Raw genomic sequence first — 19901 nt, 5'->3', positions numbered from 1 at the left:
CAAGATGCTTACGACAATAAAAACGTATTTATTATTTAAGAACATAATACAAACTTCAGTAAATATTAAGAATAGTTCAAAGCCTCATAGACAATAAACCTGTGGTAGTATAGTAGATTAATCCTCTGCTTGGGAATTCCTAGCCCCAGGGTCAATTTCCGCTTCCACAAGGTTAGGAGATATACTTGTCCCTGTGAAATAGGCAAAGCAATTGAATCTTTGATACGACGTCCTATGCCCAAGCAACGGCTCTGGAGGTTCTTTATCCTAACAGACACCATGGTAATTGTTTATACAGCGCTATTGTGGCATTGGTTTGCAGTTTTAACGGTTTACCACCTGTGCCATCTATTTAATTAATAAGTTTTAGTAAAATAGAGGACGCTAAAAACATGCAATCAATGCGTTCAACATGCGTTCAAAGAGTTTATATTAATCAATTGTGGTTATTATTGAATAGGCGAAATTATTATGCTCCATTAAACACCAAAAATTATTTTTCTCCACTGCAAAATTATCTTACATAAATAATTTGCAAATTGGAAGGCATGGTTGGAGTCTAGTGTTATAACTATCCCTCTCTGTACGCCTATGTTGCTGCTATCACACGGGAAATTTTTGTTTACATGAAATAAAAAATCATATGAGTTGACATGGTAACATTGTAATTGTTTATATGGTATAATGGTATAAACCACAACATGGTAATTGTTTATACAGCGCTATTGTAGCATCGTTTGGCAGAGAATTTAATAGATATTTTTTATTTGATCCGTGTATAAAAGTATTAAACGTACAAATGATTAACATAAAAAAAAAACTACCTTATAAGCAAAATGGAAATGAGTCTTGGGCAGAAACAGGTATTTCAAATAATTTCTGCAACTGGCTTAATTTTTTTCCAATTAGCATTGCGACAATATTATGTCAGCATTTTTTTAATTCCAAAAGTCAAATCTTAAATTAAAAAAAAATTAATTATAAAATTTTGATTGTAAAACATCGACATATTTTTTAAAGAGATACACATAAATTTTATTGAGAAAAACAGTTAATATATTAACTAATCCCACTAGAGCAGCCTTACAATGAGATTTAGCGCAGAATTCAGCACTGTTGCCATGTCTTCGTGGTTGTCAGGGTGAAAATATTCATAGATAGATTTATACGACGATTTCTGTTTAGAAAAAAGTCTTATGTTACAAATGCAGTAATAAATTAAAATCGATTTATTAAGAAGATAAGATAAAGAAAGAAATTTAAGAAGAAAGAATTTTAAGAAGAAAGTAATTTAAGAATTTTAAGAAAAAAGACATTTAAATAATTTTGTCGTTATTGGTTTTCATTTTCATTTTACTCTTCTGTAAATTTAGGGAAAATGGACTTGGGCTATTTTTGCAAAACACCAAGGAAGTATGAATATCATAATAGAACCATCCAGCTAGGAATGTGCGGTGTCGCTCGTCCTGGCTCCAGAAAAACACGGATTCATTCGGTTCTGCGCGAGCTACAGGTGGCTTAATTCCACTTCCGTGACGGACACTTACCCAATACTAATAACTGATGAAATAGTGTATCTGGTAGGCTTAGCAAATTTATTTCGATGCTAGATTTAAAACGGGGTACGGTAGGTAGAAATATATCTTGCAAATAGACCAAAGACTGCTTTCAGCTCAATCCCTCCAAATACATTCACTTTGGCTTAAAAGGGATGTCAGCCGACTGTCTTGAAACTATCTTGGAGTCATTACCGTACGCAAAATTTTACCTTGATGATGTTTTTATTTTTTATACCCTTTTAAGGAGCACGTGAGCCGCATGAGGAAAGCTTTAATCCTATTCAGGAAACCGGGCTGGCCCTAAATATGGTAAATGTAGACTACTGCGAACTCCGAGTCAGTAACTGGTTCATCAAACTGGGAATGGGAGGATGGTCCTAAAGGCAGAATAGATGGCCAATAGGAAGCCAGAATTTTGTGACAATATTGGAACCCTGTCAAATTTAACGAAAAAGGGAGTTCCAGACTCTGTTAATTGAGGAAAGAAGCAAGCAGAATGCATTTGATACTTAAGAAGGAGACGCAGAATTGTCATTGCGCCATTCCTCATTCCTCGTCATTCCGTCATTCCGCGTCGCCCTCACTTGTCATTGCACTTCTTCTCCAAAAAGTTAACTGGTTCATCAAATTGGGAATGGGAAGAGGTCCCAAAGCCAGAATAGATGGCCAATAGAAAGCCAGAATTGTGTGACAATATTGGAACCCTGTGCGTCATTCCTCAGACGCAGAATTGTCATTGCGTCATTCCTCATCGTCCTCATTTGTCATTGCACTTCTTCTCCAAAAGGTAGCACAGCCTATGGGCAGGGATTGTGTAATCCCAAGTCCACTTTTTTTTCCAAAAATGAGTTAAGGACATGGTTTGACAGAGCTCGAAGAGATTTATTGATTGGTCAATTCAAAATCAGCTGATCTTCATTTCTGGCCCATTTACAAATCGTTCCAGAAGGGCGTAAAAAAGGGTGTAAGTCACTTATTGTCTAAGTAACAAACAATTCGGTAATTTTGACATTTCGAGCGAATTCCGATTGCAAATTTAACCAGGAATCAGTCTTTAAAGTTTCAAGTTTCTTAAATTCTGATTTATGTAAAAGATTTTTTTTATTGTGCCTTTTTCATTTCACTCTCCCGTAAAATTAGGAAAGTGGACTACGAGGCTCTCTCTTTCTCCTTTCTTTTTCTTGAAATTGATATTTCTTCTCTAAAACTTTATAGTTTTTACTGAAGTGGACATAAAATTTAATGAAAAAAAAAGTTAGTGCATTGCCCAATCTTTAAACTCAAAACCATTACAGGATGAAATCAAATCGTACAAAAAAATAGGCAATAAAAACTGTTCTGCAAAACGTCAACCCTAAATTTTGAGGAGTAAACACAAACTTTGATTAATAAGAACTGACATATTACCCAATCCTATTTGCGCATGTCTCACGGGGAAATTTGGGATATGATTCAGCACAGTCGCCATTTCTTCATGGTCGTCGGGGTGAATATATTCATAGATAGAGTTGCCCGTCAGCTCAACCTAGAAAATATAAATCGAGTATTTTTGCAAAATCTTTTGTTTTTTTTTAATCTATATATATATTTTATGAGTTTTTTTAGAAAGGGAGAAAAGAAGATATAATAGACGTTTCGAAAATACGTATGTTGATATGGGCAAAACAGATTGAGCCTACGTATGGAGTATGCTAAACTCAAGGGGATTAGACTTTAAACCCCACAGTTTGAAACAAAATCAAATAAAAATCTCTGGGATTTCAATTTGGCGAAGAACTAGTGCCCCCTCAACAAAATGTCAGAACATATTTTTGAAAAGGAATTTTTTTTTTCTTTAAACAAATGTAAAAATATGACTTTCCTGTAGTCTAGGCATAAAATGCCGTCAATTCACGAAAATGCAGAGGGGGAAGGGCAAAATGTGTTATTCAATATCTAGAGGGGTGGGGCAAGCTTGTTGTTTCTCCAATATTTTCAGCGAACATGCTAAAAAAGGGAATTATTAATTAAAATGTCCGAAAAGGTTATTTTTCAAAACCTAAGAAGGGAGTATATTCTCTGAGGCCAACCTGACTCTTATACATAAAAATGGTAATAAATGGTAATGGTAATATAATACCATTATAGTATTGTATACCATTATGGTAATTATATTTTATCATTATGTTATATCATTAATTATATCATTATGACATTATATGGTAATATGGTAATTAGGTTTTTAAAAATTCTTTAGATTTTAAAAAAGGAGATTATTAGTTAAAATGTCCAAAAAGCTTATTTTTCAAAATCTAAGAAGGGAGTATATTCTCTGAAGCCAACCTGACTCTTATACATAACAATGGTAATAAATGGTAATGTTAATATAATACCATTGGTATTTTACCATGGTAATGGTAACATAAATGGTAACAAGCTTACCTAAGCTATGGATGTCAGGTGACTCATTTTCTTTAAGCTATAATTAACCTGTAATTAACCTTTAAACCTGTGCCTGTCGTCATCAAGTTCAAATTCAGGCACAAGTCCTGTCAAAACTATCGTTTGAAGAAAATCAATCACCTGACATCCATAGCTTAGGTATGCTTATTACCATCTACCATTCTTATCTGGGAAGGGAGGGGCAAAAATCTATGGGAAGACATAGCCTCTCCCTCCCCAATTGACGTCACTGCAAGCAAATTGACGTCACTGTGCCTGTCATCCTCAGGTTCAAATTCAGGCACAAGTCCTGTCAAAACTATCGTTTGAAGAAAATCAATCACCTGACATCCATAGCTTAGGTATGCTTATTACCATCTACCATTATTGAAATCTATGGGAAGACATAGCCTCTCCCTCCCCAACTGACGTCACAGCAAGCAAATTGACGTCACGTCAAATTTTAAGGCAAAATCTTCTTAAAGAAAATGTCAGGGATATATCTCAGATTTCGTGTCGAAAGAGGCATCAGTTTGGAGGGGGGTAGGGATACTTTCAAAAAATATAAAAATATAAGACACAAAATTATGAAGGAAATCGTGCTACTTCTTTCACACTTGGCCGTAAAGCCTGTCACACTATCACTGAGGTTTGAGGGGAGGCAGAGGGGGAATTTGTCTCGGGAGTAGAAATTATAGGGGTGCAAAATTTCAATAAACGATCCAACGATTATAACAATTTTGGAAGTTAATTTCTACTAAAATAAAGTTGAGGGCGCAGTGTTGGTAGTGAGTATAAGCAAATTGAATCTGAAATTTCACTCTCCCCATATCTCCTCATCGTCATTCCTTGAAAATAAAAGCAAGTAGAACAAATTTAATTAGAATTAATTATGCAAAACGGAGTTAAAGGGGTCATGCAAATGTCAGAGGTGGATGTCAAATATTATTAGCGATTGCAATGTCGATGACCAGTGACCGGTCGTTAGTAAATTTACCTTCAACGTACCAACGAACAAATATCAACGAACCTTAGGTCGACTATGGGCCAGGAGCCAATAAAAAATTTAGCTTTAACGAGCATATAACGCAAAGAATTAGAAGCAATCAATTTGAACGAGATAGTTAAAATTTTGCAGAGGCTATAGCAAGAAGATTTAAATAGATGAAAATTTTTGTTTTTAACTAAATTTTTGTTAAAATTTGACCTGAAAATATTTAGGAGATAGGGGCGCTATTCAAGATTTTTTCCCGGGCGCAAGAGAAGCCAGATCCACCACTGCACAAGCATAACTTAAGCTTCTTGCATTACGTTACTTCATCTTACGGAACATTATGAAAAAGTCAACATAGTACCATAAAATAAGTTAAAGCAATTTTTAGAAAGTCTTTCACGCTGAGTTGGACATTAAATTTTTATTCAAATTCCAAATTCTTAAATTTTCGATAGTTTGCTCATGATTATTGTGATGATTTTAGACATTGGTTATAATGATTTCATTTATTTTACCGTTAGCACAGAAAATTATGCACTTAGTGTGAATGTCACTTAAAGACTTCAGGGGAGAGGGAAGACAGTCCCCTTCGTTCAGTGGTATAAGTTTGTAAAAACCCTGGTTGGGGGAAGGGGCAAAGTTAGAGCCAATTTTGACGAATCAAGTGAAAATGACATTGAAAACTGAAAAAATGAGCCATATAGTACCATGTTACCTTAAAAGTTGCCATGAATGTTACCATATTGCCATAAATGTTACCATAAAAGCAAAGATAAGCTGAAGAAAGCAGAAAGTTTCTGGATGCTGACTGAATGCGGCGAATTATGCAGGCTCATCTTAGTTTTGACAAGATTTCTGAAGAAACTAAATTTCAACTGGGGGGCAAAATGGGGTCAGGGAGGTCAAACTGGGGTCTGAAGGGAACATTTGACCCCCTGGCCCATAGGAAATAACGCTCCTGCTTCGTCCATGCCCCATATCTTTGTCGGATTATATTTAATTATATAGAAACATGGATCCATGTTGAATCAATATGGTTGACAAGCAAATCTCTAGGCTTAAGCAGGAAGCTGGAAAATTCAAAAAGCGCATGAATTATTAAAAAGTCCAAACGTGCCTTGGCACTCTAAACATATAAATTAACCGTGAGATTAGAGGCATAGTAAACTGTTCAATTCAGTGGCACATGAAACCCACTAAATTTAAGGGTCGGATTTCCGGATCTTAAAATGGATTGCAAACTAGCAAATTCGTTCCATAAAAATTTTAGTTAACTCTGATTTATGGCCGGTTAATTCAAGCTTCTAAAATCCAGTTGTTTCAAGGGTGATAAATCTGGAAAATATTGAGTTTTCTTGTTTATCTCTCTTAGCGCCTGATTAATGGCGACAAAAAAAAATAAAAAATAAAAAAAGCTAATTTGAATAAGAGAAAATAAATGAAAATTGTAATGATTTAAACGGAAATGTAACAAGGGGAAATAGGTACAAAAGGGCTTTAAAGTTACACATGAAGGACAAATACGTAGGTAAGAATTTCCAAAAATACATCGGTGGGGGAAAGGTAGGGGACACCAAAAAAAAAGAAAACAAGGAGCAAAAAAGAGAAATTCAAAAATATTATTTTTTCTTTTTTGTGTTTTTCTTGGCAATAAAAAAATGTTAATTTTCAGTATAACGAAACATTTTGAAGACTAAACAATGAAAAGGCACACGTGAAAAATAACAAGGCGGTGGAGTTATATGTCAAGGGAAATAAGAGAACAATTAAAATAATTGAAACAAAATGTAACAAGGGGAGATAGGTAAGGAAGGGGAGTTAAAATTATATGTGATGGAAAAATGCAAACGCAGGAATTCCCAAAAATGCGTCGTAAGGGATAAAGGTAGAGGATGGCAAACAAGAAGGAAAAAAGGAGCAAAAAAAATTCGAAAACACGAAGTTTTCCATCTATCTTACTTTGTGTTTGATTAATGGCGACTAAAATACGTGCTAATTTTGAAGGATACAAAACAGTTTGAAGATTAGACAGTTAAAAGTCACAAATGAAGAATAGAAAGGGGGAGCGTTCTATGTCAAGAGAAACAAGATAATAAATGTAATAATTGAAACAAAATGTTACCAGAGGATATTGGTAAAGAACGGGCGTAAAGTGCACGTGAAGAAAAAAAGTAGTAACTCCCAGAAATAAATAATAAGGGAAAAGGGTGGAAAATCGAAGAAAAAGGAGCGAAAGAAAGAAACTTTAAAAATATTTAGTTTTCTTGTTTGTCTTTTTAGCGCCTTATTAATGCAACAAAAAAGATGCTAATTTTGTGTAATGCAAAACAGATTGAAGATTAGACAATTAAAGGCATGCATGGAGAATTGAAAGAGGGGAGTTATATGTCAAAGGAAATAATAGAAAGACTGAAATGATTGAAACAAAAATATAACAAGGGGAAATGTAAGAAAGGGGGTTAAAATTGCACGTGATGAAAAAACAAGTACACAGGAATTCCCAGAAATGTATTGCAGGGTATAGAATAACAACAAAAAGAAGGAAAATTCAAACAAGAAAGAATGAAAAAATGATAATTCGAAAAAAATCTCTATTTACCTTTCTTAGCACCTGATAATAGACAAACAAAAATATGCTAATTTTGAGCAATAAAAAACCGAAGATGATCAGTTAAAAGGCACAAATGAAAATTAGAAAGAAGGAAACTTTCTATGCCAAGGGATATATAATGAAAATTATTGATATATCTTTTTAAGGAACTGATTAGTATCGGTGGCGAATACTGTCAGCTAATCAGGGAAAGTAGGCCGAAGATTGGACAGAAAAAGACCCAAAAATGCAACAAGAGAAATTAGGGAAGGAAGGAGTTTAAGAATATAGGTCAATTCTAGAGCACATCGACGCGGTGTGTTCTTAAGCCCGAAAGATCTAGGCTCTAGATCTTTAGTTCATATAAGATAAAATATAATGTTTAACATATTAAATTAAACTATATTAAAAATCGAATTGTATTAAATATGACATACATAATTTATAACAATACAATATTATATTATAGTAATGAATAATATAACATAATCTGAGAAAGAAAGTTTTTAAGCATTATTTACTGAGCCTTGATGATGTAGCATAAGCATACTGTAGATGTAACATATACATAAGAAATATGTATACAGGAATTCCCAGGAATATATGACGAGGTTGGGGAGGGGTGTACATCACAGCAAAAAAAAGAAGGAAAATTACAACAAAATATACCAATAACGGTTTTTTGGAGATATTTGACAGGTTCAGAGCACCCCTCCTCTCTAAACCTTTGAAAGTCAATCAGAACAAAAAAATGCCTACACCTTTATTTAACAGCTGATAAGTAGCCCTCCATAATTGGCTAAAGCCGTTAGTAATTACTTCAAGTTTTGTAAAGTGTACTTAGAGAGTATCTAATAAAAAAGAATACATTGATGTGCTTAAAAAATTAAAAAAAAATGAGAAAAAGAAGGGGGATGGAGTTTCAATCAAGGTCATAATCGCGGAGAGCTTTTTCTTAGCACATAATTATCAATTCGCTTGTATTCTCACAAGTCTTGCAAACTAGCTCAAATATATAGGCGAATAAAGATTACATATGAAAAAGATTGTACTTTTTGACCATCCACCTAGGGTCAAACGAAAAGCATCCCAAAACAAACACCCCATTCGCCCCCAATGGGGTGGGAAGAAGTCATTATGAAGGATTTAAAAGAAATTAGAAGTCTATGGGAGGAGGTATAGATTAAAGCTTTGAATAGACTGGGGTGAAGGGGGAGTGTGCACAGCTGTTTTGGCCTCAAGTGGCTTGGTGCTGGAGTGAGTTGTTAGTAGTAGTAATGCACGAAGGAGGCTTTCTATTTCTCAGGGTGTCATCAAAAAAAAAAAAAATGGACAGATTACCTGGGATAAACCAAGATGAACAGAGGCTGTTTCTGATATGTACATAATCTTTCCATCTGGTGCCACAACAAATATAAAGCCATCTAACGTCTAGAAGAATAAAAAAAAAATTTAGTATGTAAACATCGGCCAAAAAATGTGGCCAGAAACACATTGTCAAGAGAAATTTTAGTTAAACATCTGACCTTTAAATATGTGGCCAAGAAGATATGGCCAAAAAATATGTGGATAAAATAATGTGGCCAAAAAGATAAAACACATCGAAAAAAAATATAAGACCATCACACCATATAATCAGGACATGTAACATATAGGAAGAAATTCGTCCTATGAAGTTGTAGGGAATGAGACCCTCTTTGCGCTTCCAATGAGAACAATTGAAAATCATTCAAAAACTTTATAAGAAATTACAATAATTGCATGTTTTGTTTTTGTTTTTTTTTTGTTTTTTTGGCTGGAATGGACCAATATGTTGAATTGTACCTGTCACTCAAAATGTATGCAAACATTCTGCTTTATTTATTTCAATTCAAATTTAATATCAAATGTCAGTTGAAAACCTACCTGAAGCAGATGTGATCCCAATTCTCGGATGCACATTTCTCTTGGATTGTGCATAGGAGGTGCTGCACCCCAAGCATCTCCAAGGCCTGAAATAGTTTAAGAGCAATTAAATACACAACGAATTATTCCGTACTCTAGATGAACCATTTTTACTTCTAAGGAAAGTCTTCGTAGAAAAATCTACTTTCACTGATAAACAGTCAGATATACAAGTAAAATATTTTGTATTTTAACATTAAATAAAATATATTTTATTCCTAAATAATACCAATTTCTATAGAAAAGAAAAGAATCCGATACCATTACAAAATATGGTAGTTTTGCTCCTTCTGTTTACCCTTCAGCCCTTAAAATGAACCAAACATCTCATTGAGTCAGGGTTACATCTGAGAATTGAAGATTCACTTGAAAAAATGCTCAGAGAATAAGTAACAATACTGCACCTTAATATATTCATATATTAATATATTCATATAATATGTTCATGAATAATATATTCATATATTATATTCTTAGTATATTCAACGAGCAATAATAGCACAATCGGAATTTTTTTCTTGAAAATGGCAATATAATTTTTTGTGGCATAGTACAATGTTTTCCGTTTAAAGAACGATCTAGATAGGTCAAGACTTTGGAAAATTCGTTTCCTACTCCCAGCTCCAATAACATTTTACATAAATCCTCTGCTGCCCGAGATTAAATCGAATAGCTATGGGCATCAAGTCATCGCTAATTGTAGAAAAAGGCAAGAGAGATAGTCCAATTGAGTGAGAGACAAATCTGGTATTGACCCCCCTAATTAGGATTGTATAAAAATATGTTAGTTCGTTTGTTAATAGTTATGTCTATCTATTATCCGTCCATAAACCATTCCTAGGGCAGAAAAACTCTCCTTTATGGTTGAAAACCTTGAGCATGAATAGGAGTTTTGAAACACAATTTGTTTGTAGGCAAATTAATTGATTTCGAGCTTTTAGAGAAATATGTTCCCCTTTGATAGATGTGAAGTATTACTTCCCATTAAACAATATGAATTGTGGCAAAAATTTCCAATAATCATTTGTATAACAGGGGACGAGTTAATATACAATTATTATAATTATATATATTATATTAATATTTTTAATATATTATTTTATTTATTTATTTTATTTTTAAATAATTTTAAATAATTTTTAAATATTATAAATTATTATTTTACTTTTAATATTTTTTAATATATTATATTAACATACAATTATTTTTTTCAATAAGATTGTTCGCAGGATGATAATTGTTCTTTTCCTGTGCGAAAAAAAAATGATCTATATAGGTCAAAGCTTTGGAAAATTCGTATAGAACCTTAATTTTGGACAAACCTTTTCAGATGAATGACCTCACAGAAGCCTGTTCAATACCCTAATACTTCTACTTTCTATAGCAAATAAAATGAAACGAAATTAAAGTTGTTTTCCAAAAGAGATAAAAAAAAATAAATAAAAACAAAAATAAAAAAAAAGATTTAAAAAAAAACTTTCCTTTTCCCAAGCGAAGCTCGGTCCCCTGGTAATATATCTAAAATTAAATAAAAAAACAAGTTTTTTGAAATGAAAGTAAGGAGCGACATTAAAACGAAGAGAAATTACTCCGTATATGAAAGGGGATTTTCCTCCTCGACACCCCGCTCTTTACGCTAAGGTTTTTTATTACTTTAAAAAGTAGAGTTGCGAGAAAGAATCAAACTTTAGCGCAAGGAGCGGGGTGTCGAGGAGGAAAAGCCCCTTTCATGTACGGATAATTTCTGTTCGTTTTAATGTCGCTCCTTACTTTCATTTCAAAAAACTTGTTTTTTTATTTAATTTCTGAAAGCTTTTGAATTAATGCATGTCTGATTTTGGCTCTCCGTACATAAATTATTAAAATGAAATTTGTATATTAATTCCTCTTTTGGCTAAATGGCTTTCTCTTAGTTTTGATCAGACGATTTTGAGAAATAAAGGGTGGGGAAGGAAGTCTAGGTGCCCTCCAATTTTTCGGCTACTTAAAAATTCCCCTGATAACGTCGGTACACTTCCCAGTAACCATTACTGTATGTAAACATTGGTCAAAGTTTGTAACTTGCAGCCCCTCCCCCAGGGACTTTGGGGGGTAAGTCATCCCCAAAGACATAGTTATCATGGTTTTCGACTATGTGGAACACAATGGCTACCTCAGAATTTTTATCCGTTGACTTTGGGAAAAATGAGCGTGGGAGGGGGCCTAGGTGCCCTCCAATTTTTTGGTCACTTAAAAAGGGCACTAGAACTTTTCATTTCCGTTAGAATGAGCCCTCTTGCAACACTCTAGGACCACTTGGTCGATACGATGACCCCTGGGGGAAAAAAAAACAAACAAACAAACAAATAAACTCGCATCCGTGACTTGTCTTCTGGCAAAAAATATGAAATTCCACATTTTTGTAGATTAGACTTTGAAATTTTTTCTATAGGGTTCTCTGATACGCTGAATGCGATGGTGTGATTTTCGTTAAGATTCTATGACTTTTAGGGGGTGTTACCCCCTATTTTCCAAAATAAGGCAAATTTTCTCAGGCTCGTAACTTTTGATGACAAAGACTAAATTTGATGAAACGTATATATTTAAAATCAGCATAAAAATCCGATTCTTTTGATATACCTTTTAGCATCGAAATTCTGTTTTTTAGAGTTTCGCTTACTATTGAGCCGGGTCGCTCCTTACTACAGTTCGTTACCACGAACTGTTTGATACGCTATATCTAATATATATATATATATATACTAGCTGTTGGGGTGGCGCTTCGCGCCACCCCAACACCTAGTTGGTGGGGGCGCTTCGCGCCCCCCCCCCCAAGCCCCCCCGCGCGCGTAAGTCGTTACGCGCCATATTAGTTACGCGCCATTGTAGTTGTGTCCCTATGTCCCACCTGTGAATATAGATATATATATATATATATATGTTTTTAACTACGTAAAACTTGCGAATATACAACATTCTTTGCTGTCCCATTGTCTGTGCATATAAATAGATTGTTTACCGACTCTTGACAATGCAACATATAATGGTCCATGGGAAAACAATCCGTATTCAGATCTATACCTCATGATTCTAATGATTGCCCTTGAGCTTTGTTGATGGTGATTGCTAATCTACCATTCCCTGTGTCGCCATCGTCATTTATATATCCCCTTGTGCCCCCCGGCATCCCCTTTGTAGTTTTGTCCCTGTGTCCCGGTCGTCATTTGTGTCCCGGTGTCCCAGCCTGTGATTTCTCTTTGAGTGTCCCGGGCGTCATTTATATTCCATGTGTCCCGGTGTCTCGGTCGTCATTTATATCCCCCTGTGCCCCCCGGCGTCCCCGTTGTAGTTGTGTCCCTGTGTCCCGGTCGTCATTTATATTCCCTGTGTCCCGGTCGTCATTTGTATCCCGGTGTCCCGGTCTGTATATACATTCGTTTTTTAGTTTTGTTTTTCTCCTTTATTTTTTTCCTTTTTTATTTTTTTTCTTTTTTAGTTTATTTAGATTTTTAGATTTTTTAGTTTTTTTATTAGTTTTATTTTTTTTTCTTTTTAGTTTTTTTGTAGTTTTTACCTTTTTTTTAGTTTTTTTAGTTTTTTTACTTATATCCTGGTCGTCATTCATATTTTTTTAGTTTTCTTTTTCTCTTTTATTTTTCAGTCTTTTCCTTTTTTTAGTTTTTTTTCTTTTTTAGTTTTTAGTTTTTTTTTAGTTTTTTACCTTTTTTTAGTTTTTTTAGTTTTTTTAGTTTTTTAGATTTTTTAGTTTTTTTATTAGTTTTTAGTTTTTTTTGTAGTTTTTCCCTTTTTTTAGTTTTTTCAGTTTTTTTTAGTTTTTAGTTTTTTACCTTTTTTTAGTTTTTTTAGTTTTTTAGCTTTTTTAGTTTTTTTTTTCTTTTTAGTTTTTATTGTAGTTTTTACCTTTTTTAGTTTTTTTTCTTATTTTGTATTAGTGTGAAATAATTCAGACGTCATATGCGGACAAACATGACGTCACCTGATCCATCCACAGATCCACACACAGACAACTTATTTTTATATATATAGATATATATATATATATATATATATATATATATATATATATATATATATATATATATATATATATATATATATATACATATATATATATACATATATTACGGCAAAAGCTCGTACCTGAAACTTTCACAAATTTCCAAATACCATTTGGTAATTGGTAATTCCAAAATACCAAATACCAAATTTCCAAATACCTTCCAATTGAAAAGCTGTTCTCGAAAGGAAAATCAACAAGATAATTTAGATCCAGAGGATCGAAGCATGACTGAGCATACATTGCCCTGTAGATTCTCCCTTTCTATGGAGCTCATAAAAAGGTTTCTAGAAATCATTCCCGGAGTTTGGAAGTGTCTGATTTGACTTTTAGGCATAACAACGGCATTACCGGTTTTTGGTAATTATTCCTGGTAATTATGGTAATTAATCCCAGGAATTATTATCAAAAACAGGTTTGGTAATTATTCCCAAAATTTAAAAATGTCATATGTGACCTTTAGGCATAACAGCAATGTTTCACAGTTTTTGGAAATTATTTTCGGTAATCACGGTAATTATTTGGCAATTATTCCCAGTAATTATTACCAAACACTGTGTTTGGTAATCATTCCTAAAATTTAAAAGTGTCAGATACAACCTTTGGGCTTATTAGCGACATTACACACTTTCTCAAGATCTCTCTGCTAAATAATTTAGCATAATATGGCATAAGCCCTTTTTAAGATTGTATAAAAATGATGTAATTTCACTTGTTGATAGATAAATTTATCATCCATCCGTCATTCTTAGGGTAGAACTTAAAAGGAGTCCCTTCATACTATATACAACATCTTTTTCATTTTTTTTTTTTTAGTTCGCTGGGTTCAGAGCCGTATCCAGGAATTTTTTTCTTTAAACAGGAGAAGCTTTACACAGGGATTTTTTTCAAAAGAGTGAGGGGTTACACACACACACAAAAAAATATTCAGAAACTCATACAAAATTTATTTATATCCTTTTTGTTACTTTTTACGAGTCAGGCAAACATTTGGGGGGGGGGTCGAACCACCTAACCTTCCGCTGGATACGGACTTGGCTGGATTTTATCGTAGTCCATCATAGCTTACCGTTCGTCAGAGAGTAAAACCTTCGAAACGGCAGATATAAAGTAGCACTTTTTTTTATTAAGTAACTAAATAAATGCAAAAAGCACGTACATCGGAAAATATAGATTAACTTTAATCTGTTGTATTGTAGCAGATGGGGGAAGGAGACTGAAGCCTCAAAAGTACGTTTTAGGCTTAGCTTAATGTTCATAGCGATATAGAACCAGTGATTAACTGAAAGGGAAATTTTAGAGCTAATAGTGCAATATGGGTGCTGTGGGGGGAAGTTCTTCTATTGCGAAAACGTCGATTTTAATGAAAAATGGTAGTTTCCAAAATTGGTCCATTAAAAGATGTACTTTATCCTGAAAAGGGGGGGGGGATAAACGCCCTAATAACGAGGATAATTCTATTTTGCTGTGGAAAGCAGACTCTCTTTACAAAAATAAATAACAGTACAATCGCTAATTACTTCAAAGAGGGTAAAAAGTTAGACAGAAAATGGGTTAATAGTTGGAAAGTGACTTGACCAGATAATTGCACGCTGTAAAATCGCAAAAAAGGCTTCACACATGTATCTAGATTCTTAATAAATGTCCTACTTTTGCCAGAAATCCCAAGAAACCATGGGGAAATTAAATATTTCACAAAATTTCGGGGGGGGGGGGGGGGCTGGGCCCGAAGGCCCCCCTCCCCTGCGTACGTGCCAGATTGTAATCTATTCTCATTTAAGCCATTATTTATTCAAAGACCAGTGGAAAATGCAGGGTCAAGGGCAAGGCCGCATCAATATTTTTGCTCGGAAGTTATTTTCCATTAAGAAATGTTTTTGTGCATTTTTTATTACATTTTTCTGAGTCAAAAAAAGCTTCGGGTGGGGGGGGTGTCGAGTCCCTCATCCCCCCTCGATACAGCCTAAGTGAAGGGCATATTGAGCCACGGTAATTTTGTCAATTTCCTTTTTTTAAGTTTCTTACAGCGCGACAATATTCTTCAAAGAACCAATATCTTCTGGTAAACTCTTTTTTTGAAAAAAAATACCAATATGTTTTTCCTTTTTTTGAAACCTTGCACTTTTAAATCTTTAGTATTCATGTTGTTTCTTGAAAGTCTCATCAATTTCCTATGTTTCATAGCAACATAAATTAATTGATTCTGGAATTTACCAGTTATTCAGCCAGATAGTAAACCTGCAAAAGACACAAATGTTTACCGACAGCAGTGTCGGCAAGGTGCCAATAACTTTATTACAAATTCTGAGCCAAATTGACGTGTTCTACCGAACATAGTCTCAAGCCAAACACAATCCTATATGAAGGGGTGGGGGGGGGGGGGGTCTTTAGGCTAGTGTCCTACCTAATTTATATATAAAAATACAAAATTTTTACGGTTAAAAAAAAAAGTTTCGGCCGATATCATCGAATCCAACACTTGTTTAAGAAAACTGAGACATACTGATTAAAAATATGCAGACCGCTAGTCTGTTTCACTGAAGGTACTGATTTGAGACGTTTGACATTAATGGCATCTATGATGTTTCATCAAATGGAATCCAATTGAAGGGAATTAAACTATATTCTCAACACATTTAATTTATATATATATATATATATATATATATATATATATATATATATATATATATATATATATATATATATATATATATATATCTATATATATAAAAATAAGTTGTCTGTCTGTCTGTGGATCAGGTGACGTCATGTTTCGGCTGACGTCATGAAATTAGTTGCGGTCATTTTTGTTATGACGATGCTTAGTATATTGTAAAACACATTAATTTGTAATAATATACCATTTAAAACACCAAAATGAACATGCTGGAGTAGTCACTCGGTGAGAGAGGGTGTCAGAACGGAGAATGAAGGTCCCAGGTTCAAATCCTGGTTAGGCTAAAAAAGGTAAAAAACTAAAAACTAAAAAAAAAACTGAAAAAACTAAAAAAAGGCAAAAAATACAAAAAAAACTAAAAACTAATAAAAAAATAAAAAAGCCGAAAAACTAAAAAAAATAAAGAAACTAAAAAAAGGAAAAAACTTAAAAAACTAAAAACTAAAAAAAAACTAAAAAAAAGGAAAAATGAAAAATAGAAGAGAAAAAGAATACTAATAAAATTAATAATAAAAAAAATAAAAAAGATAAAAAGCTAAAAAAGGTAAAAACCAATAAAAAACTAAAAAGAAAAAAAGGTAAAAAACTAAAAAAAAAATTCATCTAAAAAACTAAAAAAAACTAAAAAACGTAAAAACTAAAAGAACTAAAAAAGTAAAAAAAAAAACTAAAAAAGGAAAAAACTGAAAATAAGCGGGATATAAAACAGGGGGATATAAATGACGACCGGGACACCGGGACATAAGGAATATAAATGAATCAGAAAATACAACTCATGTTTCCAAATGACGTCGTTTGGAGCCCAAATTGAAAATCCAGATCAATTTATGTCTACTTTCAAAGTAAAAGGGCAAATTTATCATAGAGCAGGGTCTCTTCTACCATTCTCAGGCGAGAATCATAAATTTTTACAATTGTACTTCATCAGTGATAGAAATTCTGAATTGAATGCACGTTGCGAAATTTCTCCCAACATTGAAAGGACAATCGTTTCCCAATTACAACATCTTTTCCACGAAAATAATAATTTAGTGCGTCTGTTCAAAACAGCCATCGATTTGATGCCTACTTATACGCATAAAATTGTTATTTCCGCTGACAAAACGCCTCCTGGCCAACATGTGCGTAGATACAATGCTCCAACTATCGACGAAGTGGCCATCGTTATGGTCGGTGATCAGTTTTTACCTCGAGATATTATTCTCAGGGTTTCCACCACACGTGCTACAACTAAAAATAGGCCTACCAATAATACTTTTAAGAAATATAAACCCACCAAAGCTTTGCTATGGCACTCGACCTGCCGTAAAAAAAACAATGGAAAACCTAATAGAGGCCACAATCTTGACAGGGCCTTTTGAGGGTGAGGCTGTTCTTATTCCTCGCATTCCCAAGATTCCAACGGATCTGCCTTTTCAATTTAAAAGATTGCAATTCCCAATTCGATTAGCATTTGCAATCACCATTAACAAAGCTCAAGGTCAATCATTAGAAAAATGAAGGTCAATCATTAGAAAAATGTGGTATAGATCTTAATCCTGATTGTTTTTCCCATGGACAATTGTACGTTGCATGTTCGAGGGTCGGTAAACCTGACAATGTATTTATATGCAGCGACAATTGGACAGCGAAGAATGTTGTTTATTCGCAAGTTTTACGCAGTTAATTTGTATTGTATCTATCTATATAAAAACGAGTTATGTGGATGCATGTTTGTTTGTTTGTAAAAAGAGCGTTTGTATATGACGTCATTATTAGTACATACGGCTTTGCATATGCACAGACAATGGGAAAGCCAAGAATGTTGTTTATTCGCAATTTTTGCGTAGTTTGAAACACATATATAAATCTATCTATATTCACAGGTGGGACACAGGGACACAACTACAATGGCGCATAACTAATATGGCGCGTAACGACTTACGCGCGCGGGGGGGCTTGGGGGGGCGCGAAGCGCCCCACCAACTAGGTGTTGGGGTGGCGCGAAGCGCCACCCCAACAGCTAGTATATATATATATATCTTAATTAAAAAATATTTAATTAAAAATACGATTACTTAATTAATCATATTTAATAGTTGAATTATTGATTTAAATGATCTCTTTCGTGTTGGAATTGTACTTCGCACCAGAATATCTGAAATAAATAGCCGTTTGGTTTAATAAGAAGCAAAATAAATAAAGCAAGGAGCTGTAGCGATAATGACAGATTATAGCACAAAATAGAAAAATCCAAAGATCTGGAGACACAAGGGACAGGGTAGACAGAGGGCAACAATCTGAAGATAGCAATTTCCTTTTAATATATTGAATTAAAAATGTGAAAGGGGATTAAAAAAAGATATCTTGATAGATTGAAACGGTTTTCAGACATGTAATAAGCAGGGAAAACTGCACTAGAAAAAAGAAGATATAACAAATAGTGTGCAAATAAACCTTTTATAATAATTTCCTTTTATTATATTTAATTAAAGGAGATTAAAAAAGGTATCTTGATAGAGTGAAACGGTTTTCAGACATATAATAAGCAGGAAAAACTGCACTAGAAAAAAAAGAGATATAAAAAATAGTGTGCAAATAAACATTTTATAGTAATTTCCTTTTAATATATTTAATAAAAAATATGAAAGGAGATTAAAAAAAATGATATCTTGATAGAGTGCAACGGTATTCAGACACGTAATATGCAGGAAAAACCGCATTAGAAAAAAAATACAGATATAAAAATTAGTGTGCAAATAAGCCCTTAAACATCTCTCTATCAAGCAAAAGAGATTTTTTTTTAAGATATCTTGGAAACCTGATGTGATAGAGTAAAAACATTTTTGGATTTAAAATCAGAATGAAAAACTACATTTGAAAAAGTATACCTATGTAGATACCTATAGAATGCCAGATATGTATGTAGATATGTAGTATGTACCTATGTAGATACCTAAAGAATGCCAGATACCTATGTGATATATATTTTATAGTATCTAAATAAATTTTCAACTGCTATATATCTTTATATATATATATATATATATATATATATATATATATATATATATATATATATATATATATGTATATATATATATATATATATATATATATATATATATATATATATATATATATATATATATATATATATATATATATATATATATATAATATATATATATATATATATATATATATATATATATATATATATATATATATATATATATATATATATAATTATATTATATATATATATATATACATATATATATATATATATATATATAAATATATATATATATATATATATATATATATATATATATATATATAATATATATATATATATATATATATATATATATATATATATATATATATATATATATATATATATATATATATATATCTTGTACCGTTGCGAAGATAAAAATTTGACAAATACATACACAACATTTTAGCAGGACCTGCTAAAAAAAAAAACCTTAAGGACTTGTTGGCAACAGGTGGGAGTCTTCTATTTTAAGTATTCTAAAGACACTTCTTTTTTTTTATTCTATATTGTAGTAATGCTTCATTTACACATGTTTTTTTTTGTATCGGTTTCTTCACAAACTCAAAATCAACTTTTTTGGTCTCATGTAAAAAGTGAAAAATCACAGATA

At 32.8% G+C, this 19901-nt stretch overlaps 1 protein-coding gene across 6 annotated transcripts in view; it reads right to left on the bottom strand.

Moving 5' to 3' along the window:
* Positions 1–19901, bottom strand: part of LOC136039263 (single-minded homolog 1-like) — a 116054-nt gene that overhangs the window by 28801 nt on the left and 67352 nt on the right. For all 6 annotated transcript variants that reach the window (XM_065722836.1, XM_065722834.1, XM_065722835.1 and 3 more), the window contains 3 exons: positions 9470–9555; positions 8906–8995; positions 2967–3084 (listed from right to left, as the gene is read on the bottom strand). In XM_065722836.1, the coding sequence (XP_065578908.1) occupies positions 2967–3084; positions 8906–8995; positions 9470–9555 (294 nt within the window). The remainder of the gene's footprint in view (positions 1–2966; positions 3085–8905; positions 8996–9469; positions 9556–19901) is intronic.

Source organism: Artemia franciscana, chromosome 19 (genome assembly GCF_032884065.1).
Source record: "Artemia franciscana chromosome 19, ASM3288406v1, whole genome shotgun sequence".
Lineage (NCBI taxonomy): Eukaryota > Metazoa > Arthropoda > Branchiopoda > Anostraca > Artemiidae > Artemia > Artemia franciscana.
Note: the sequence above shows the minus strand (reverse complement) of the source record. Positions and strands in the feature narration are given on the sequence as shown.